This window comes from Leucopleurus acutus (assembly GCF_964270905.1).
Source record: "Leucopleurus acutus genome assembly, chromosome: 16".
Taxonomy (NCBI): domain Eukaryota; kingdom Metazoa; phylum Chordata; class Mammalia; order Artiodactyla; family Delphinidae; genus Leucopleurus; species Leucopleurus acutus.
In genome coordinates this window covers 34,793,745-34,817,034 of record NC_139158.1, presented here as the reverse complement: position 1 = coordinate 34,817,034, position 23,290 = coordinate 34,793,745, and the positions used below count along the sequence as shown (strand labels likewise).

Below are 23,290 nucleotides of genomic sequence, written 5' to 3'. Positions count from 1 at the left end.
TATTGAGCCCATGTGCCACAACTACTGAAGCCCGCGGGTCTAGAGCCCGTGCTCTGCAACAAGAGAAGCCACCACAAGAAGCCCACGCACCACAACAAAGAGTAGCCCCCACTCGCCGCAACTAGAGAAAGCCTGCGCACAGCAACAAAGACCTAATACAGCCAAAAATAAAAGCAAATAAATAAATTTATAAAATAATCTTGTTTGCTCATTTGTTTTCCCCACCAAGATGTTACCCCTGAGGAAGCAGTACACAGTAGGTGCTCAATACATATTTGCTGAATGAATAAATTAAGGAATTCCTTGAATCACTCATTCAACAAAGAGTTCTTGGGTACTTGCTTTGCACCAGGTACTGAACAAGGCCCTGAAAATAGTAAGTCTCAAGGAGCCTCTGCCCAATGAGACTGACACAGACACAAAGCACCCTAATGAGAGCAGCACGAGCAGTGGGAGAAGGTGCTTGAGAAAGAGGCGGCAGCCCTTTTCCTGGAGCCAGGGTGGAGGATGAGGGGGCAATCAGGGAAGGCTTCACAGAAGAGGTGACCCCCAGGCTGGGTCTTCAAACCAAGAGGCCTGAGCCAACAGGTGGTGGGTTGGTGTGCAGGTAGAGGGAGCAGTATGTGCAAAGGCCCAGAGGCCCTTGCAGAAAAACCACTCCCTGATGTGTGCCCAGAGCCAGAGGTTCACACACAAGTCAGCTCAGCCAACAGGATCTGCTGCTGTCCCACTTGAGCCACCAAGGGGTGCAGGTGTGGGGATGTTAGTGGCACCCTGAGGTTGAGTTGGGGTGCCCAGGGCTGTGAACGTGGCCTGAGGGGCCCAGGGGGTGCGGCCAGTCCACGCTGGCTCCTTCCTTTGCCCCTGTACCTGTCGGCCAGAGCCAGGGCCTCGGGGTCGGTGGGAGGGATCATGAAGCAGACAGCCGGGGCAGTCAGCTCATTCCCTGCGCTGTCCGTGAGGTCCCAGCTCTCCCCGTTGTTCCTCTGCAGGGTGTAGCTGTAGCCCCGAGAGATTAGGCCCTGGTGGGGACAGGCCAGTCAGAACACATGGAGAGACCTGCCCCACCTGATGGCCAGGAGCCCAGTCACCATCTCAGCCCCACCCCTAACTCTGGGACCTGGGGAGTCTTAGCCTGTTTCTCAGATCCTCCCCAAGAGGTTCCATCATAGAGAGTTGAGAGGGGCCAGCACCAAGAGAACATGTGCTGGGTCTGCCGGCCTAGCACCCACCTGGATTTCCCTTTGGGGAGTCCCTGTGCAGTCCCAGCCCATGTGTTCTCGTCCCTCCATTTCCTGACTTCTGGGGGTGGACATGTGACTCAGGTCTGGCCAATGAGAGAATGGCATCCCTGGCCACAGTGATTGGTTTAGGCTGGACACATGACTCAGAGCAGGCCAATGAGAACCTTCCCTGGGACTTCTGCTAGAATGACTGGGGCCACTAAGCTGGTAGGACAGAAAAGGCCAGGGCAGCAGGTGGGGTGATGCAGGGGCATTGGCAGAGAGGACCCCATGATGGAGATAAACACAGGCTCCTGAAATATTTGAGACCCTGCATCCAGCCATGTCACTCCTAAGGCCTTTCAGTGACATAAGAGGAGGCAGATCTGGGCCCAGCTTGCCTGGGGCACCTGGAGCACCAGGCAGGGGCTCACCTGGTCACTCTCAAAGTCACAGAGCGCCTCCACTGGGATGGGCTTGAATGGTGTCTCCCGGCGGTACCTGAGAGGTACCACCTGCTGCCCTCGCTTCTGCAGGCCCCGCACCTCGTGCTCGTACTTGTCCAGAGCCTTCTCCTGGTCCTAAACATGGGGGGGGAATGCCCAGGTGAGATCACGCAGCCTTCCCTGGTCAGCAGGCAAGGAGCTGGGGAGGGGCCTGCTCAGGCATCACTCACGTCCAGCTCCCGCAGCATCAACTCAATCTGGTATTGGTCTTTGAAGTCGGGGCTGTATTTCTGGTTCAGGTCTGAGTCCACCTTGCGCAGCAGCTCCTGGGCATCCTTCACGTCTTTGTGGAACTAGAGGAGACCGGGGGGCCCTGTCACGGACAGGACAGTGCTAGGACACCTGGGGCTAATCCTGGCTGTGACTTTAAGCCCATTCCCAGGTAGGGCTGGGCCTCCCACTCACCCTGAATCCATGGGCTCTGCCACCTGGGGACACCCACACCCTCCCCAGCCCAGCTTCCTGGGGGGCTTCACAGGGAGTAACCAGGTCCCTTCCCACCAATCCATGCAATGCCACCTCTATGACATATTGTTTTCATGTGTATACACCAGTAAGCTTAGGGTTCTTCTCTATTCCACTCTTCTCTTTGTGCTAGGGACACCCTGACTTATTCTAAGTCTTAGTACATGGAAGATAAGCCTCCCCACTTGGTTCTAGGAAACTTTCTTGCCCATTCTTCAGCCCATTAGCTCTGGAATCATTCATTGTCAGCTGTCCCCTGGGCTGCAGCTATGAACATGCCTTTGGGATCCCTGTGAAGCTCATAGCCCAGAAGGGCTGACACTGAACCAGGAGTTAGTTACAATAGTATCATCTGAGTTCAAGTGTCCCCAAATCACCTACTCATAAGAATCACGTGCAGCTCTCTTGTTAAAAACACATTCCTGTGGAAACAATGCAGCATCCATCAACAGGTAAATGGATAAACACAACGTGGTCCATGCATACAATGGAATATTATTCAGCCACGAAAAGGAATGAAATTCTGGTTCATGCTACAACATGATGAACCTTGAAAACATTATGTTCAGTGAAAGAGCCAGATACAAAAGGCCACATATCATGTGATTCCACTTCTATGAACAAAGAGACAGAAAGTAGATGAGAGGTTACCAGGGGTTGGAATGGGGAGTGATTGTTCACTAGGTACAGAATTCCTATTTGGGGTGATGAAAAAGTTTTGGAAAGACAGTGGCAATGGTTGCACAACATTGTGAATGTAATGAATGCACTGGATTGTACACTTAAAAATGCCTAAAATGGCAAATTTCATATTGTATATTTTTTACCAAAATTAAAACTCCACACACCTACTCCTGTGCCTACACTATCCTGGTGAGTCAGACTCTCCAGACCCAGCCCCCAGGGAAGGCAGACAAGGGCCCAGCAAGCTTGGGGCACGCCCACGTCATCAGAAGTGTAAGTACTGGGAGGCCTGGGCAGGCAGCCCTGCAAGGCTCTTGGAGGAAGTAGCACTGAGGCCATGAGTGAGCCAAGCAGGCACTGGGTGCTCCCACCAATGGGGCCCTGGGCTGGCAGGTACCTGGTGGTAGTCTTCCATGTACTTCAGATGGCTCTCCTCACAGATGAGCAGGTTCAGGTACTCCTTCCAATCTGCATGCACAGCCTCCATGTGAGCCTGCCAGGAGAAAGGAGGCAGATTGCTGCTGGCCAAGCACCGGGGACACAAAGGGAGGGATGGCAGGATTCCAGACCAGGAAAGGATAGAGGAGGAGGTATCTGGCCTCTGCGTGTGTGTGGCTCCCAGCCACCTCCCGCCCAGGGGTGGGAGGAGGAGTGAGGGGAACGTGTTGAGGTGCCAAGCAGGGCTGCTGTGTATGGGTGCTCAGGTTGTACACTGCACAAGGGACAAGTAGGGGCTGTGTCTGCCCAAAGTGGTGCTTTTTAAAAAATCTCACAGAGGTACTCCCCAAATTCAAGTCCACCAGAGCTCAGAATGTGACTTTATTTGGAAATAGGGTCTTTGCAGATGTAATTGGTTAAGGATCTCAAGATGAAATCATCCTGGATTTAAGGTGGGCCTGAAATCCAATGACTGGTGTCCTCATAAGAAGAGGAGATGACACACAGGTGAGAAGGCCATGTGACGACACAGAGGCAGATACAGGAGTGATGCAGCCCCAAACCAAGGAATGCCAAGGGTTGCCAGCAACTACCAGAAGCAAGGAGAGATGAGGAAGGATTCTCCCCTAGAGACCTAGAGGAAACAAGCCTGCCAAAACCTTGATTTCGAATTTCTGGCCTTCAAAACTATGAGAGAATAACTTTCCTTCGTTTAAAGCCACCCAGTTTGTGGTCATTTGTTACAGCAGCAATAGGAAACTAATACGGGCACCACATGGGCTTCAGAAGTCCAGGGACTGAGGGCAGGGCATTGAGATAAGGAGAGGACTCAGGGTCAGACAGAGCAAGAGGAGGCAGCAAAATGGAGACAGACAGATGGACACAGGACACCCACCTTGGGGCCTGCCTGAGTGTAGGTGGCCCAGAGCAGAGGCCACCCGGAGGGCAGGCTGGAGGAGGCGTCCCTTCCTGGGGCTCACGTACCTCAATGGATTTCCTTCCGGGGTGCTTGGCGGCAAGCAGCTGGTCACCCTCACTGTGCAGCTTGTTAATTCTCTCCTCTTTGGCCTCCAGGTTCCGGTTGATGAAATTCTGCAGCAGGGGCAGTGGAGGGGCTCATTGACCAGCCAGGCAGTCCCGTGCTCCTTCCCAGCCCCCTGGCCCGCACCCCCAGAGCCTAGTGCCCACCTCGTACTGGCGCCGGCGGCTGGGGTAGTCGAGGTTGCAGTCGCTCCAGTCGTACTGCATACGACTCTGGGCCTGCTGGTCCAGCCAGTACAGCTCATTGGTGCAGCGCTGCATGTAGTCCTGCAGCGAGCTCAGGTGCTGCTGCCGTGCCTGAGACGCCGCCTGTGGGCGGGCAAGGACAGGGCTGTGGCCTTGCCGGCAACAGCCTCCCTCCACGCCTCCTGCTCCACTGCACTCCCTTGGATAAGTCACCTGACCGCCTCCCACCCTCCGAAACCCCTTCATTCGTTCAGCAAATGTTTTCTGAGAATCTACTAAGTGCTGGGCACGGCTCCATGCCCTGCGGATACAGCAGTGAGCAAAACACACAAAACCCTCACAGAATTGACATATTTGTGGAACGTTAGTTTACTCGTCTGCAAAATGGGAATAACAACAGCACTGATCTCATAGGGCACCAACCCTGGCATACAGCTGGTGCTCAAAAAACATCAGCAGCTACACTTCCACTTTTTTCTTTAACATGTCATGGTGCTGGGGGATCGTAGCAAACTACCACAGGGCAAGGAGGAGGGGAAGGAGGACGGATGTCTGCGTTCCACTCTGCAAATGAGAACAGTAGTGAACACATGTGTGGGGCCCACCACGTGCCAGGACTGTGCTAAGGACTTCTCCAACATCAACTCATGCAATCCTCAAAGCATCCTATGAGCCAGGGACTGGAAGTGATTGTTTTACAGATGAGGAAACGGAGGCTTCCAGAGGCTCAGCAGCTTGTGCTCAAGGTTTCCCCACCAAAAGGGGTGGAGGCAGCCCAGCTCCAGAGCCTCCTACCGGCTATACTATCACCGCCTCTGCATTCTCACGTCTGAGGCGTCTGTAACGTCCATAATGAGTGTCTGTAATGTCCACAACATTTATGTATCACTTGTGCGGTTTTAAAAAGAAGACATTCTTGGGGCTTCCCTGGTGGCGCAGTGGTTGAGAGTCTGCCTGCCAATGCAGGGGACACGGGTTCGAGCCCTGGTATGGGAAGATCCCACATGCCGTGGAGCAGCTGGGCCCGTGAGCCACAACTACTGAGCCTGTGTGTCTGGAGCCTGTGCTCCGCAATGAGAGAGGCCGCGATAGTGAGAGGCCCGCGCACCGCGATGAAGAGTGGCCCCCGCTCGCTGCAACTAGAGAAGGCCCTCGCACAGAAACGAAGACCCAACATAGCCAATAAAAATAAATTAATAAATTAATTAAAAATTTAAAAGAGAAGACATTCTTTAAAGGTTTTGAAAAAGGAAATAGAAAAACTTCCGTTTATTAAGCAGGTGGCATTGTATCTGGCACACAGTAGGTGCTCAATAAAGAATTAAGAAGCAAATAGTAAGATGAACTGTATCCATGGGGTCTCTTGGGGTTTTCCACGAGCACAGGGCAAACAGGGGTGCCTCTCAGGTAGGGGCTTGGGGTACTGCCTCTTCCCACTTCATCCCCCTCCGTCCTGTTTGAAGTGTTTACTGCACACACTTCTGTCCCCATGGCCCGGCTTCCCAGCCCCTCCCATCCCGTTCCCGGGGGCGTCTCACCAGCAGTTTCTGGTACTTGGCCTGGAGTTCACTGTTCTGCTCCTGAGGACGGAGCCGAGGGCATGGGTTAGGGCGGGAGTGCAGGTGGGAGCCCCTCCTCCCCGGGGCCCCCCCCACCCCTGTGCACATACCTTGCCCCCGTCCTTGGTCAGGTGGGGCCTGATGGCCTTGACTTCATTGTGGAAGATGTTGTGCTGCTCCACCTGGTGGTCCACCAGCGGCAGGTCCGACCCGAAGCTCTGGCTGCTCAGCTTGTCCTGGCCGGGCGGGCAGAGGGACAACATGCATGAGGGTGGGCCAGGGATTCAGGACTCACAGCCCACCCAGTACTGGCAGCCCACCCAGTACCCCATACCCTGGGAGCCTCGGCTCTCCTCCTCACGGTGCCGGCCAAGGAGTGAGTGAAGTGGCCCCGGAGGGATGCAGAGAGAGGCTGTCACATCCTATCTCATTTAATCTCACAGCAAACTCAGAGGCCCTCACGGTTACTGTTTCCATTTCACAGATGGGGAAACAGAGGCTCGGCCGGGGGAGTCACTTGTTTGGGGTCACCCAGTGCCCGGGGTTCTCCATGGTGGAGATGGGCTGATGAGGGCAAAGGCAGGGCAGTGGCCGGCCAGAAATCTGGCCACTGCCCCCAGCCTGCCAGGACTCCAATGAGCCCGGGAGGGTCCCAATCTCCACCACTTCTGCTGTGTGACCCTGAGCTAGGCACTGCACCTCTCTGAGCCTTGCTCATCTCATTGACACAAACATCAGGAAACACCGGGAACACAACTCCCTCCCTGACAAGACTGTGGTGCCCATTCAATGGTAGGGGTCCCCCCGGCCCACACACAGCCCCACCCCAGCTGAACCCCAGGCCATACCAGCTTTTCCTCCACCAGCGCCTCCCAGTTGACCTGCGGGTCCACCTCCTTCACTGCCAGGTTGTAGACCTGCTTGTGTTTCCCGCGGAGGCTGGTCACACGCTCCTTCAGCTGACAGATGCTAAGTGGGGAGAGTGGCCACCCTGGTTACGGGGCTGGTTGGTGGGTGCACTGCCATATGCCACGAGGGGGGCGGCCTCCCACCCCAGCCCCTGGCCTTAGCTTTCTGCTCAGTGGCCTGGTAGGACAGGGTGACTGTGGGCTTGGGTCCAGGCAATCACTCCCACCCTGCTCCTGTCCACTTTCCTTCATTCTACCTTCCCCCACCAATGTTTCCTGAGAGCCCTACTGTGCACCCAGACCCACAGGAGGTTCCAGAAGAAACAGGCAGATCTGCTGCTCTCTGGAGCCCACCATCCAGCAGGGCTACAGGGTGGTGGGGGCCATGACAGTGAGAGTGCTTTGTCCACATCTAAGCTGAGGCCAGAGCCAGGCGCTCAGGAAGCCAGCTGGGCATTAGGCAGGAGAGAATGTGTTCGCAAGCTTGGAGGTCAGGGGGCTGTAGTCACACTCTGACCAGGACAGGAGAGAGACACCAGCGCTCCGAGCCTCAGTTTCCCCAACTGCAAAATGGGTTGTTGTGAGGATAACATAAAGTGTTTGGCTCGTGCTGGCATCCAGTTAACCCTCAACAAACCCCAACTCAGGTTCCTGAATGCTGAGTGGCTGCAGCCCCCCTGCCCTGGTCCCGAGCAGGTCCCTCAGGACCCGAAGCGGAGGGGACCTACTCCTCGGTGATCATGTCCGCCTGGGGGTGCTTCATGTGCTTGGCGATGGCCGCGTCTGCCTCCAGCACATACAGCAGCTTCTCTGAGTCTGAAACCTTCTGCAGGGCTGAGTCCCGGTGCTCCGGCTGCCGGCCCTCCTGCAGCCGGGCCAGGTCCTGTGAGAGTCACAAGAAAGGGGCGGGGAGAGAGAGTGGGCAGGGACTCAGTGGGCACAGCTGGGATGGGAGGGATGGGAGGAGAGGGGCGAGCGATGGCTTCCCCCAGCCCTGCCCAGCCTCTGCTCAAGTGCCTGCTGTGGCCGGCTCGGGACACAGCTGTGCACAAAGAGACATGGCCCCCGCCCAGCCCAGGGGAGAGGAAGACCCCCAGAAAGGCAAGTCATAGATAAACCTCACAAAGGTGACTGCAAGTTCCTACAAGTTGGTGTTTACCAAGGAAACACAGCAGAGGTGGAACATGGGGGACCTGCTTGAGCTCTGGGGGTCAGTGAGGCCCCTCTGAGGTGGTGACACAGGCTAAGAAGGAAGGAAGAAAGGGAAGAGTGTTCTAGGCAGAGGGAATAGTCTGTGCAAAGGTCCTGTGGGAGGAAAGGATGGCTGTGATTGAGGCTGGAAGGAGGGACGGGGGAGGAAGTGGGAGACGGGGCCCCACCTATCCTTAAAGGCAATTCCTCCAGGGGCTCTGCAGGGAACAGGGTACAAGCTGGGAGCACAGTCAGGGGTTGTGACAGGGCCTGGGTGAGAGCTGAGGGTGGCCCACGCTGGGGTGTCACCAGTGAAATGGCGAGAATGAACAAAGTGGGTGGGCATCTGGGAGGTACAATGGATAAGTCGCTGATGAGTCCAGGGTCTCTGCTTATTTACGGAAGAACAATGAATGAGCAGCGGGTACAGCAGGTTTCTAAACACAGTCCATTAATCCACTTAGTGGACTTTCAGGGAGCATGGCTGGGCACTGTGCCAGGCCCGGGGGACCCCAGGCCCAGGGGGGATGAGTCAGAGACTGGACTGGGGGTCCAGAGACTGGACGGGGGTCACATGGGGGACTTGCGAGGCCAGTCCCCTCCCCTTGCTGGGTCTCGGCGTCCCCATCTCTGCAATGGGAGTAAGAGAAACCCCTGCTCCAGAAGAGGTATCCAAGTGACCCAAGGACTCTCCCTTGGCAGCGAGAAGGTGGGAGCACAGATGCGGGCTTGTCAGGGACGAGCCTCAAAACCATGCAAGTGAGAGGAGCCAGACACGGAAGGCCACACTGCACGGGACCGATTTACGGACACTGCCCCGAGTCGGCTAATTCACAGGCAGAAAGTAGATGAGTGGCTGCCAAGGGCCGGATGGGAGTGGGATCTGCAGTCAATGGACACAGGAGATCTTATGAAGGGATGAAAAAAGTTCCGAAACCAATCTACAGAAATGACTGCACCACTTGGTGATGTTACTAGAAACCATTGCACTGTACGTTTAAAGGGGGTGCATTTTTCTGATCTGTAAAACATGCCTCAATAAAGATGTTGAAAAAGAAAAAGGAAGAAATGGCAAAAGGAAAAAGAAGTGAACAGAAGTGATGTGGTGCCTGGTACGGTGTCAAATGACTCAACTTCCTCTCGGAGGAAGAGAAGGTATCCAGCCCGTTCTTCCAGGTCTTTCCTGGGCCGGGAGGGCTGAGCAGCAAGTGGGCCCAGTGCCCTGAGGGGCTTGGGGGGGTGAGGTCCACGTGGCAGAAGTCCAATGGCGCTGGGCCATCACCCCACCATGGGTGGGTCTGGCGAGTTAAAAAGTTGCAACAAAATGTCATGGTTCTTGGCTTGGGTGGAATTTTATCAGCTCCACCATCACCAGCCGATCTGAAGCTCTGCTGGGCAGTTATAGTGTCAAAGATTAATTTTGCAAAAGGAGGAAGTAAATTAATCATTTCCTATTTCACACAGGTGCAGGTGCTGTGTGGGAACGCAAGCCCTCTCCAGCCGAGACAATAAAGAACATCTAGTGGGAAGATATGCCATGTGGGTGTTCAACAGTCAACAGTTGGACAAGACTGATCAATGGGAACAGAGGTCAGCACAGTGGTTACCTCTGGGGGATTGATTGGGAAGGTCCCTTGGGACCTTTTGGGAAATTCCTCTATCTTGACCTGAGTAACGGTTTCATGGGTACCTACTGATGCAAAAACTCACAAGGGTGAGCTCTTAAAACTTGGACACTTTCCATAGAGAAGTTTTTTAAAGTAAAAAAAAAAAAAAACCATAGGGACTGACATATCTTGTAAATGACACACACACTGATGGACAGATGAGGGATACAGCAAATCCAGGAGATGCGGTGAGGATGTGGATGTTCTCCAATGCTTCCAACTTTTCTGGCATTTAAAAATTGGGATCGACACAAAAGGTCACATGCTGTATGATTCTGTTTATATGAAATATCCAGAATAAGTATATCCAAAGAGATGGAAAGCAGATTAGCGGTTGTCAGGGGCTGTGGGGAGGGGATGGGGAATGACTGCTGACGGGCGTGGAGTTTCCCTTTGGGGCGATGAAAGTGCCTTGGAACCAGATAGAGGCAGTGGTTGCACAACATCGTAAATGTACAAAATGCCACGGAATTGTACACTTTAAGTGGTTAATTATATCTTATGTGAATCTCACTTCCATAAAAAAATAGGAAAGTTCAAGAGAACGTTTGGGTAGTAAAATTAATAATGATGTTTTCTTCCGAAAAAAGGAAGGAAGGAAGGAAGAGAAAAGACAGAAAGATTATCCCATGCAGTCTTCAAAGCGTGGTTTCTTTTCCTAAGTTTGTTCATTTGAATGAAAAGAAAATAGTTCAAAATTATCTCCCTAAAACATCCTTGTTACTTTGAGTCACTACTCTAAGCAAATACAATGAGAGAGCTGGACGCTATTCACACACACAAGAAAAGGTCACAGAGACACCAGAAGGTTAACGGATGATCGTTCTCTCTGGTGGTGGAATCATACGCCATCTTAATTTGCTTCGTTATACTTGTTTATCGGTCCTGAAATGTTTGTAACGAACACATATTACTTTTATTAGGAGGAAAAAAGGACACACTCCAAAAAGCTGTTTTCATTTAGGAAAGCACACGCCACCATGGCAGTCACAAGAGAGGGGACAAAAAAACTGCCAAAGGGGCTGGGTACCAGGGCAAGGGCATGGCCAGAGGGAAGGATGCTGGCAGGGCCGGCTGAGGCCGGAAAGAAAAGTGGGAGGTGGAGTCAGGAAAGGAATGAGAGAGAGGAGGGGGGACCCTGAGGGAGGGGGGCCCTCTTGCCTTTCCTGCCCCACTCTCCCCATGCCCCCACTTCTCACCCCCAGCTGTGCCATCCCCAGCCCACCCTTGTCCCTCCGGTCTCAGGGGGACTGGCCCTCAGGTGGGTGGATCCCTTGGCTCTCAGAGGAGTGGCAGCCACGTCTGGGCCTGGGGACAGCAGTGGGGCCGGCCGGACCTTGACCTCTCTCGTGACCTGTCCACCCTTAGCCACCCACTCCTCTGGACCCTCGTCTTAGTCATGCCTGGAATGCAGATGAAATACAGACGCCAGTTAAATTCAAATTTCAGATAAACAACGGATGATTTTATAATATTATTATATCCCAAGTAGTACATGGGATATAATTATACAAAAAAAAATATTTGTGTTCTAAAATTCAAACTTAACTGGATACCCTATATTTTTATTTGCTAAATCTGGCAACCCCACCTGTGGGATGCCTCTGGGGTCAGCTCTGTCACTGACATAGTCCGCCCTGGCCCTCTCTGAACCTCAGTTTCTCCAGCTACAAAAAAAACATATAAACTCAACTGCACTGGCTGTGGAGGGTTCAGAGAAGAGGGGGTCATCTTAGCAGCTCACAGGAGTGAGCACGGCTCCAGTGTGGCCCACGGTGCAGGATCCCCAGGAGAACCTTTGGGCTCAGGTCGGTTGTTATCCCCATGTTATAGGAGAGGAAACTGAGGCACAGAGAGGGAAAGTGATCTGCCCAGCCTGCATCTGAGTAGTGGCAATGGTAGGAGAAGTAAGGATGATGATGTTGATAATAATAGTGAACCCTGCACTGCAGCTGCATAATCTCATCGAATCTTTACAGCAGCCCAGCAGGTGGGGACAATCGCTCTTATCCTTTCAGAGGGAATCGCATGAACAGAGAGGTAAGGTGACTTGCTCAAGGTCACACAGTAAGTGGCAAAGCTGGGATCCTAACCAGAGCCTGGATCCTGAGTCTGTGGTTCTCCTCCAGATGGGGCCCATAAGCTGCAGCAACTTTGCACCCGGGGTGGAGGAGCTGGTACTACCAGCAATAAGGAGGTTCCTCTTCAGTGCATCTCCACCTGGGCACTTTGACATTTGCGGCTGGATCATTCCGTGTACGGGGCCGTTCTGTGCACTGTAGGGTGTATAGCAGCATCTCCGGACTCCACCACTAGATACCCGCCCACTGCATTCCCCAAGTTGTGACGGCTAAAAATGTCTCCAGATGTGACCACATGTCCCCTGGGGGCAGAATCACGCCCAGGTGAGAACCACGGGGTCAGACAAACCCCTGGTCCTGAGCAGGGCTGGTGGCACAGGGGGCACCAGGGTGGGAGATGGGGCACTCACGCTCTGCAGCTTGGCCTCCGTGTCCACGATGTTCCTCTCCATCTGGTCGGCATTCTTCTGCAGCTGCTTGATCAGCTCTGACAGCTCCTTGTTAGAGACGCTGCAGGCGGAAGAAGGGAGGTAGGCCGAGGGCCAGAGGGCAAGGGCCGGGTCCCCACCAGCACCCAGCCTCCCAGGCTGTCCCCAGCCCCAGGCTTGGAGCAGAAGCTGTCCAGTGAGCCTCAGATGGAGCTTGGCTGTCCCCCCAGGGCAACGTCACTAAAGGCCCAGAAAGGAGGCAGCACCTGGCAGGGAATCAGCCCTCGCTCTGGCCATCGCTCTAACGCTTCTGTTTTACCATGCTGGTAGAGCACACTTACCCTTTTTTTCCACATTTTTTACTGAGATGTAAAATTCACCCTTTTAAAGTGTATAATTCAGTGGTTTTTAGTGTATTCACAAGGTTGTATAACCATCATCACTATGTAATTCCAGAATGTTTTCATCACCCCCAAAAAGAAACCCCGCATCCTTTAGTGCTCACTCCTCACCATCCCGCCCTACGGCCCCTGGCGACCACGAATCCACTTTCTGTCTCTATGGATTTGCCTACTCCGGACATTTCATAGAAGTGGAATCCTACAATACGAGCGAGGCCTTTCATGTCTAACTTCTTTCACTTAACAATATTTTTGAGGGTCATCCATGTTATAGCATGTGTCAGTGCTTCATTCCTTTTTATGGCTGCATAATACTCCACAGCTTGAATATCTCACATTTTACATATCCAGTCATCCACTGATAGACATTTGGGTTGTTTCCACCTATTGGTCATTACGGATCAGGCTGCTATGAACATTCAGGTACAAGTTTTTGTGTAAGCAGCATTATTAGCTACCTGACACTTAATCTACTCACTCTTTATATTTAAATAAATTTACTAAAAAAAGGAAATTGCTCTTCCCATTGCAAACATAAAACCAGAAGTCCTTGCCATCAATGGAGGTAACCACCAAAATAAATTCCACAGAAATAAAAGGATGGCATTAAGTTCTAGCCTGACACTAGGCCGCCTGCACACATTGAAACTGAGCCTTGCCCTCACCTGCTTAAAAGCAGAGCTTGGCACATACTGCAGCCAAGTTAGAGCTGTGCTGGCACCAGGCTGAGACCTCCTGGGTGTTCTCAGAGCATGTGAGAGAGACCTGAAATCAGAACGGCTTTCTCACTTGGTGTTTCTGTGTTTCCTCCTGTCACATCTGTCTGCCCCCCCCGAAATCACACCACACACCACTCTGGCAAACACTACTGTGGGAGTGAAGACCTTGGCTTTGGACTCAGATGTGGGTTCTCGCTGTGCGACTTGGCCAAGCTGCTGTCCCTCTCTGTACCTCTGCTTCCCGCTGTCAGATGGACCTTTCCCAGTGGGGTGTTAGGGATGGGAGTGAGGTTATGCAGGCAAAGGGCTGGGCACCCAATAAATCTCACAAAGGTTCAAAGTTCATGATTATAGTCGTTAAGGAGCCTTACTGATCCACCTCCGACTTTGTTTTCTTTAAACAAAGGAAGGAACAAAGACCAGAGAGGGAAAGCAACTTGGTTAATGTCACACAGCCAGCCAGCCAGCTGGCCAGCAATGGTCAAGATTAGTACTTAGATTAGATTAGTCCTCTAATCTCCATCAGAGACCTTTTATACTGGCTCAACAGTTCGGCCTGAGAAGCTAAGCACCCAGAAGCATCATTCTGCCCACACTCAAGCACTTACTATGTGCCAGGCCCAGTAATGCACACAGGCACAGCCACCCCCAGACTGGGAGGAAATCAGCATTTATAGAAATAGTCACGAGACTGAGGCAGGCATGACCAGGCAAGCCTCCTGACTAGCTTGGTAGGAATGGGGATGGTCAGTGAAGGCTTCCTAGAGGAGGTGGTGGTGGCTGAAGGATGAAGAGGAGTTGGGGTTTGTGGGCAGAAGGCTCCGATGAAGAAAGGCCATAAAAGAGGCAGGTCCTGGGTGTGTCCCTTGGGGTGGGCCAGGGCAGGGCTCTTGACCGTCAAGCAGAGCGGGCAGCCAGCTCTTCAGAGTGGAATTCCTCAAATCAAGGCCTGGGACCCACATATTGTGGCACGAAACATTCAGATTCCCAGGCACTAACCCAGAGCCTCTGAATCTGGATCTCCAGAGCTGGACCCAGGAAGCTATATTATTATTGCTACTGTTTTTACAGGTTCCCCAGGGGACCCTGATACCCTCCAGGGTTTGAGGTCCAACACCACAGGTACTGCTGGCATGGGGGGAAGCTGGAGGGGGGTGGAAACAGGCATACAAACAGGAGCTGTGAGTCTGTCCAGCCACGTCCCAAACCTTGCCTGAGGGCCTGCTCTGTGCCAGGTCTGGACACACAGGAACTAGGGGGAAGAGGGGAGGGTCTTAGGGAATAAGACCCAGGCCACACTCTCTGCAAAGTCAACCAAGGAGGCAGCCTTTCCCAAAGTGGGGCTCCAGGAACCCCAGTCCTGTAAATCACTCCTGGAATGAAGGCTTTGTCAGTCTAGGCAGTTAGGAAAACCCAGCTCCTCAATAAGTTCAGGAGCCAGTAAAGGCTCTGAGAAGTCCTGCAGTGGAGAAAGCTGGTATTCAGTGGAGCATCCAGGAAGGCTCAGAAGAGGGGACTGTGGGTGGAGGATCTGGGTAAGGAGGGATAAGGCTGCCAGGTCATGGGCTGACCCCCACTGCCCCCCACCCTGGCTGCACTTCTGCCCTCAGCACTACCCCAGCCACTGACCCCAGCCTGGCCTCAGCGCTCAAACGTGTTGAGTCTCAACCCAATATTTAACCCATGACAGTTGGGGCCACCACTGGGAACCTGCAGTGTAGGTTAGGTGGAGGCCTCATCCCTGTCAGGTCCAACGCAGCTCCACCTCCGGGCATGGGGCCAGCTCTCAACCAGCCCCTTCACTGGCTTGGGCAGGTTCGAGGAAAGTGCCTCCTGGACCCCACCCTGGCCAGCCCATTACTCCAGCTGAAGCCCAGCACTGGAAGGGGACACAGGGTGGGGGTGGGGGGGACAGCCAGCCCCAGGGACCTGGTGCTCCTGGTGGAGAACAAAGGACAGCTCAGTGGGAGCTGTGGTCAGACAGGCATGGGTTCCAAGTCCTGTTGGACCACTTGCTGCTTGGACCATCCCAGGTAAGCACCTTACCCTCGAGGCGCCTCAGTCTCTCCATCTGTTGACTGGGGATGACCACAGAGTCACCATGGTAATCGGACACTTAGGGCACACGCTTCACCAGACATCAGACACGTTCACAGCATCCTCACCCTAAGCCCCTGGGGGAGGTTTGTGTGCCCCTTTACAGGTGAGGAAACCAGCAATTTTACTTGATAGATATCAAGAGAAATGAAAACATAGGTCCACACAAAAACTTGTACACAAATGTTCATAGCAGCACTATTCACAATAGGCAGAAAGTGGAAATAACACAAATGTTCAACTAATGAATAGATAAATGAAATGCAGGATATCCATACAACGGAATACAGCTGAACCAAAAAAGGAATGAAACGCTAATACAGGCTACGGTATGGAGAAACCTGGAAACCATTAGGCTAAGTGAAAGAAGCCAGATACAAACAGTCACAAAAGATCCACTTATATGAAATGTCTAGAATAGCTAGATTCCTCGAAGCAGAAAGTAGAGTAGTAGTCGCGAGGGGCTGGGATGGGGAGGAAGGAGAGCAAGTGCTAAAGGGTGTGGGTTTCTTTTTAAGGTGATGAAATGCTCTAAAATTGATTATGGTGATGGTTGTATAATTCTGTGAATATACTCAGAACCGCTGAATTGTACATTTTAAATGAGTGAATTATATGATATGTGAGTTATATCTCAATAAAGCTGTTATCGAAAACATTTGTAAGTGATAGGGGTTTGTTTCTTCTTCCCTCACCACCTTGAGTGGTCCCTGCCTTTTTATCCTGTTTTCCATGGAGGCTGGGCCAGCTCCGGGTTATGCCCAGCTGCCTGGAAGATGCTCGTTAAACACTCACAGAGGGATGACCACGTGCCCGGCTGGTGCTAAGCAAATCACATATAGTTAGCCCATTAATCCTACCACCCCCTGAAGTAGCACTGTTCTGAGTGCACAGAGCCATTAGATAACTTGACCACAGTCTCACTGCCAGAAAGCAGGGTGGAGCTGGGATTCCAATCCAGGCCTCTGGAGGACAGTCTCAGCACTTTTGCCTTTTGGGTTTGGAGTCCTGAATGAGTGGCCCCAAAGGGTCCTGCATTCCTCCTGCCATCTAGCTGGCCATGGGAGCAAACGTGTGTCCTCTTGAGAGCTGCAGGGCCGCACACCAGGAGTAGAGGAATGTGGGCGGGTTGGGAACCCGCAGAGAGGGGGTGCAGATCCCAAGAGGGCTGGGAACTGGCTGGGCCGGTCCAGCTTTTCATCTGGCTAATGAGCCGCACCAGGGTGCTGTCAGCCCGCCCGACTGATGGAGGCCCAGATACAGCCCTTCCCTAGCAACCTCTTCTGAGCCTGGTCCCACCCACGGAGATGAAAATCTCCTGGCTGAGCCAGGAGAGCCGAGGTGCCCCCAGCCACCCAGAGAAGGGACGGGACCAGGGAAGCGGCTCTAAGTGACAGGCTGAGAGAGGGACATGCCCAGCCTCCCTCTACTTACTCAGAAGTTTAACATGGACACAGGGGCTGCGGGCAGTGACCATGGGCACTGGTAGTTGCATCCGAAGTCATCCAGCCCCACCTGCTCATTACATATGTGAGCAAACTGAGGCCCTCAGAAGCAAACGCACCCACCCAAGGTCACACGGTGGGCAGCCAGTGTCCTTAGTCAGACAGGGTTCAAATCCATTTGTGTAACCTTAGAGGAGGTACTTTACATTTCTGGGCCTCGGTTTTACCATCTGTCAAATGGGCAAGATACATCCTATCTAGGTAAGTGAGGTGGGCAGGGAGGGTCAGGGTCACTTCTGGAAACACCAGAATCTCAAGCTTCAAAGACCACTTTGGGGTTCAAGGACTGAGCTGGAGGTTGGGAGCAGCCTCTGGGGGCCCATAAGCAGATTAGACATCATGTAAGCTCAAGAGTGGAGTGTCACCGGTTTTACCAGCGCCTAAAACAGTGCCTGGCACACAGGAGACACTCAACAAATACTTATGCTGTACAGCAGAAACTAACAACATGGTAAATCAACTACACTCCAATAAAAAATAAGAAAACAAAACCAAGTATCCATTCTAATCACCTAGCGCAGGGGCCCCATAAATGGTGACAAAGACTATTCATGAAACACCTATTCATTGCACTTTTACTCCCTGCAGGGCTTGCCATTCAAATGAGACTGAGCCCTTACATTGCTCCCTGACCTGTGCATGGGGCTCTGCCTGTGGACCCCCTTTCTCTTCTGGGAACCCCTTCTTGCCAGTGGCGCCTGGTCCTGTAAAATAGGTTCCTTCTAAAAAAAACAGTAACTTGGGGGCTTCCCTGGTGGTGCAGTGGTTAAGAATCCACCTGCCAATGCAGGGGACACGGGTTCAATCCCTGGTCTGGGAAGATCCCACATGCCGCGGAGCAACTAAGCCCGTTGTGCCACAACTACTGAGCCTGCGCTCTAGAGCCCGTGTGCCACACCTACTGAAGCCCGTGCACCACAACAAAGAGTAGCCCCTGCTCGCCGCAGCTAGAGAAAGCCTGCAAGCAGCAATGAAGACCCAACACAGCCATAAATAAATAAATACATAAAATTTTTTTAAATAAATAAAAATTTTAAAATAGAAGTAAATGTTAAAAAAATTCTTATAAAAATAAATAAAAATAAAAATCAGTAACTTCACAGCGCTGGGGACGGCAAGGTGAACAATGCCAGGGAGAAGGTGCGTCTACATGGAGGACACGGCACTCTCTCGGAATCCTCCTCAATAACGCAAAACCTCCATGTCATCGCTGGGAGCCAGCAGACAAACGCAAATTGAGGGACGGTCTACAAAACACCTGACCAGACCTCTTCAAAAGTATCAAGGTCACAAAAGACCAGACTAAGGGTTAGATGACAGACCTGACGACTAAATGCAACCTGGGGTCCTGGAACAGAAAGAGGGCATCGGGGGGAACTGGGGAGGCAGAACAAAGTTCATAGCTCAGTTTTCTACAAAAAGGTTCCTTCTAGATTTCCAGGTTTTCCAGCAAAATCCTATAGGAATGGATGCTTCTGGGTGATGGTGTGTCCAGGATGCCCACCCGGACAAGTAGGGCAGTGGGTGCTGTGGCCTGACACCCCATCTGGTAAAAGCTGACGGGGACCCAAGACTAGGCTGTCCCCAGAAACAGCCCTCTCAGCCCAGCCCAGTCTGCAGTCAGGGGATGCGAGTGGGTTTCAAAAGCCAGGTATGGTCACACCCAGCAGACTGGGTCTGTTTCTCCAGAGAACCTGCCTTTGTTTTCTTTTCCAGGGCTGAGGAAGTTGGAGTCTGGCGAGGGTCCAGGTCCCATCTAAGGCACAACAAGGGGTCCCATTTACTTGGTCTGGTCTGCGTATGAGACTCCTGGTAAGAGGAGGGAAAACGGGGTGCAGGCCACCCGGGGGGCTGCCTCAGAGCCCCGGGGTGGGTTTGAGGACACTCGGGGACAAACAGTTGCTTTCTGGGTCTGAGCCCACAGGCACCAGCCTGGAACAGACGTCTCTTTGTATCTCAGGATGTACTCTGAGTGTTGGAACTGTGGGGAGACGGCCTGGGAGCCTCAAGTGGCGTCGGGTATGCTCTCTCCGTCACCGGGAGTTAGAAACTCAATAACCACAGCCCGACCTGCTTTGCAGGTGGCCACTCACAGCCCAAGAGGTCAGCTGCAGAGTGGGGAGCTGGGGCTGGAACCCAGTGCTGTGATGTCCAGGGGGCAGCCCAGGACAGCCTGTGGTCTGGTCAGTGGGCCAGCAGGGATGCCAACTAGAGAAGTGAGGACAGAGGTGGCACTCCAGGTCACCCAGACTCTGCAGATGCTCCATATGGAGCAAAAAGAAAGAGAATACAGGCGTCTCAGAGGACCCTCAGCCCCACCCACCACTAGTCACTTCTTCTTGCTATAGTTTGTGTGGGGAGCCCCTGGCCCTTTCCCACGATATAGCTGTACTGCAGTATAACCTAGTGGTTAAGCACCCAGACCAATGGCAGGCAGCCTAGATTCAGATCCTGACACAGTCCTTGTTAAACTGTCAGTTACTTAGCCTTTCTGAGCCTCAGGTTCCCCATCTGTCACTGGGGGTCATGGCAGTCCACACCCCTCAGGGCTGGGGCAGTTAATTGAGAGAGCAGATAGAGGACTTCCCTAGTGGCAGAGTGGTTAAGAATCCACCTGCCAATGCAGGGGACATGCGTTCGAGCCCTGGTCTGGGAAGATCCCACAGCAACTAAGCCTGTGCTGAGCCTGCGCTCTAGAGCCCATGAGCCACAACTACTGAGCCTGCATGCCACAACTACTGAAGCCCGTGCGCCTAGAGCCCGAGCTCTGCAACAAGAGAAGCCACTGCAATGAGAAGCCCGCGCATCGCGACAAAGAGTAGCCCCAGTTCGCCATAACTAGAGAAAGCCTGCATGTAGCAACGAAGACCCAACACAGCCAAAAATAAATAAATACATTTATAAAAAAAAAGAGAGAGAAAGAGGGGATACAAAGTGCTGCCTTGGAGGGAGCCCGGGGTTCTCTGCTTCCACCCCGAGTCACCACCCAGGGATTTGGGCTCCTTTTAAGGAGCAGATAAAGGCCAGCAGCTAAGGCTCCATGTGAGAACCCACGGGTACGGAGAGCTAAAAAAAGACCCCGGGCCACCCACACCATCCACACCGATGCTTGTGCAAGCCCAGACGCACTCTGCTTCCACCTTGTGGATGTCACCTCGCCCGGGCGTGGAGAATTCACAAGTAACCTCAATATTTGGAAATGTCTCCTCCGACTCCTGCAGGGAGAGGCCATGCACGTATACGGGTAATGAGGCTGCAAGGAGGATGCGGCTCCCAGGCCCAACCACCTTGAGTTTGGACTAAGGATCAGGTCACTAGGTTTGGGGATTTGAGAGGTTCAGGGTGTTTCTACCATGAGTTTTGCTGCTCTGAGAACTCTCCCCTGTCTGCATCCGGGAAACCACAGGACGGAAGGGTGGGGAGGCCTCATCTACCAGGTCGTTTAAGCAGAACCCCAAGAACCACCCCAGATCCCTGCCTCTCCCTCTCCTGCTTCCACCTAGGAACAGAGCCCTGTGCTCCCATCCTCTCTCGGGCCCTAAGGTCTTCACCTTGATCAAGCGCATCACCTCTCACCTGGACCAATGCCAATAGCCACACCCAACCATCTCCTTGCACCCTGACTCTCGCTGCCCCCAGCCAGCTTCGGCACATTTATCAGAGATCTTTCAACGATGCAACCAGATCTCGCCATTGTCCGGCCTCAAACTTGCCAATGCTCCCAAACACTCTCAGAAGAGAGCTCGCTCTCCTGCCCAGGACCTGCCTCTCCCGCCCCAACCTTTGCTGCCTTTAGCTCTCCCTCTCCTGGTCACCCTGCACCAACTGGCCCATTCCTCTCCATCCTGCCTGCAGGGAGGGAAACTGAGTCAGCCTGGACCAGGGAAAGAACGTAGACTGAGTTTGGGCTCGGGCAGGTTCCTTAGTCTCTCTGTGCCCCGGTTTTCTCATCTGCAAAATGAGTATAAGAATCAGCCCCACCCAGAGGGTTGAGACAATTCAAGGAGATGATCCTTGTAAAGCACTCTGGACCTTGGACGTGGCTGTCACACCACAAAGGCTCAGGTTTGTTTCACCTGCCTACCCTTAATTTCCTTGTCCGCACAGTGAGGTTATTGCATCTACTGACCGGGTAGCAAACAGAAGCGGGTGGGGTCGGCACTATGTTACTTTGCTTTCAAGGCCATCGCTGCCCAATAAAAACAGAATATGAGTATATTTGTAGTTAAGTCTTCCTAGTAGCCACATGAAAAACATAAAAAGAAACAGATGAACTTAACTTTTATACACTATTTTATTTAACCACATATAGCTAAAATGTTATTTTGACAGCTAGTGAATAGAACATTATTAGTGAGATAGTTTACATTCTTTTTTTCATAGTAAGTTCCTCAATGTCTGGCACGTGGTGTACACTTGCAGGACATCTCAGTTTATTCTAAGCACATCTCATGTGGCTGGTGGTTAACAAATAGGACAGCACAGTTCTGGGTGGTTCTGGGGCCTCTGGAGCGCTTTGCTCTAAGCCCATAGTGACTGCAGCCCATCAGTTCTGCCATAACGAAGCTGATAGATGCTCAGAGCATCTATCCACTTCACTTAGTGCCTGGTACCTAGGGACATGTAATAAAAGGTCCTTTCCTGCCACTCTCCCACCAGACCCACACAGGCTGGCCAGACACCTGGCCAAGGCCAGGTCTCATCTATGGGTCTCTGGCTGCCTGACTTCAAAACAATCCAGGGCTCCCAGCTGTGCCCATCAGAGCATGGTGCCTGGTTGTGCAGTGCCAGGGCACACAGACCACAGCCCCACACCCTTTTCCAGGCCACTGGAGCTGTAGCATCCTTGCCCATGGCCATGGGGCAGAGCCAGGGGCATGTGACCTGCTCCAGCCATCCCTCCCTCCTGCCTGAGAGAACAGCCTCTTTCCTGACCTGCCACTCCAGGGAACAGCTCACACCCCAGACACCACGGAGAGGCCACAGCTCTGCCATAACCCCCACCCCGTCGGTCACAGCCCAACTTGCTTTCTCTTTCCAGGTGTTGAGATGGGAACTGGCAGGTTAAGAGTGTGTCTGATGGGGACGGCCCTTCCTCCCTGGCCAGGGCCACCTCACCTTCCAGGCCTGAGTCAATCCCCATGTTCTGGCCCTTGATCATGTCCATGGTTCCTCCCTTTTGGGGTTAATTCTGTCTCTGTAGGTGCCAGCGGGGAGGATCAGTCTCGGAATGCCTGGAATGCACAGGAGCCCACACCTCTCCCAGGAACCAGCCTCTTCAGCCTCGCCCCTCCTAGAGCCCAGAGAAGGGGTCTGGCCTCCTACTTGCCATGTAGGCAGGCTGCCTCCAGGGCCAGCCAGGCCCTAAGCGGCTCCCAGGCAACCTCCAAGCTCATCTTGGGGGCTAGGTGGCTCCCAGCCTCCACCTCCTTTAAACACTGCCTGGCTGAGAGAGTGAAGGCTATCACTCCAGGACACCTGCCCTGCCCCTGCCACAAAGGCACACACAGTAGGTGCAAGAAATGATTGCTGAATATGAACAACCAAACACTGAGAGGACGCACTAGATGCCCATCACCCACTCAGCCCTTTCCTGCAACATCTGCTGAAATCTCGCAGCCCTGGGAGAAGGGCACCCTTATAGTAATTGGGGCGCTTTTCTTAATTCCGTGTATTAGGTTATAAACTTTTGGACGAAAAGGATTTACTCATCTCTTGGGTTGGCCCTTCTGTAGCCTTTAATTCGAGGCCTCGCACAGGCTTGGGGCTGAATAAATAGGTATTGAATTGAGCAGACATTTTATAGCACGTAAACAATTCTTATCTCTCCATTTTCCAGATGAAGATAATTGAGGCTCAAACGGGTTAAGAAACCTGCCCAAGGTCACACAGTTGAAAAGTGATAACGCCAAGATTTGAACAGGTGCCAGAGCCATCTCCTCAGAACATGGGGGATGTCAATACTATTCCACAAAGTGACAGGAGATATTGGGGAGGCGGGACAAAGCAGCAAGGCGTGCACCACCCAGGGGAGGCGTGATGATTTACGTCTTGTTGGCATCTTTATCAGTATAATTAAACCCAGTGGTTGAGTAACAATCAGTGGTGGTAGCTGAGGGTGAGTCATTCTCCTAAGATGTCACCACAAGGGGCTCCCAGCCTGTCCCTCTGAACGGGCCATTGCGGGGAAG

General features: G+C 52.8%; 1 protein-coding gene across 1 annotated transcript in view; it reads right to left on the bottom strand.

Moving 5' to 3' along the window:
* The window catches only part of PPL (periplakin), a 43,245-nt gene that overhangs the window by 11,101 nt on the left and 8,854 nt on the right, over positions 1–23,290 (bottom strand). The window contains exons 2-12 of the mRNA XM_082857125.1: positions 12,360–12,459; positions 7,739–7,893; positions 6,951–7,071; positions 6,213–6,338; positions 6,082–6,123; positions 4,505–4,666; positions 4,301–4,408; positions 3,276–3,371; positions 1,900–2,022; positions 1,658–1,804; positions 871–1,022 (exon numbers count right to left, since the gene is read on the bottom strand). Coding sequence (XP_082713251.1) covers positions 871–1,022; positions 1,658–1,804; positions 1,900–2,022; positions 3,276–3,371; positions 4,301–4,408; positions 4,505–4,666; positions 6,082–6,123; positions 6,213–6,338; positions 6,951–7,071; positions 7,739–7,893; positions 12,360–12,459 — 1,332 coding nt within the window. The remainder of the gene's footprint in view (positions 1–870; positions 1,023–1,657; positions 1,805–1,899; positions 2,023–3,275; positions 3,372–4,300; positions 4,409–4,504; positions 4,667–6,081; positions 6,124–6,212; positions 6,339–6,950; positions 7,072–7,738; positions 7,894–12,359; positions 12,460–23,290) is intronic.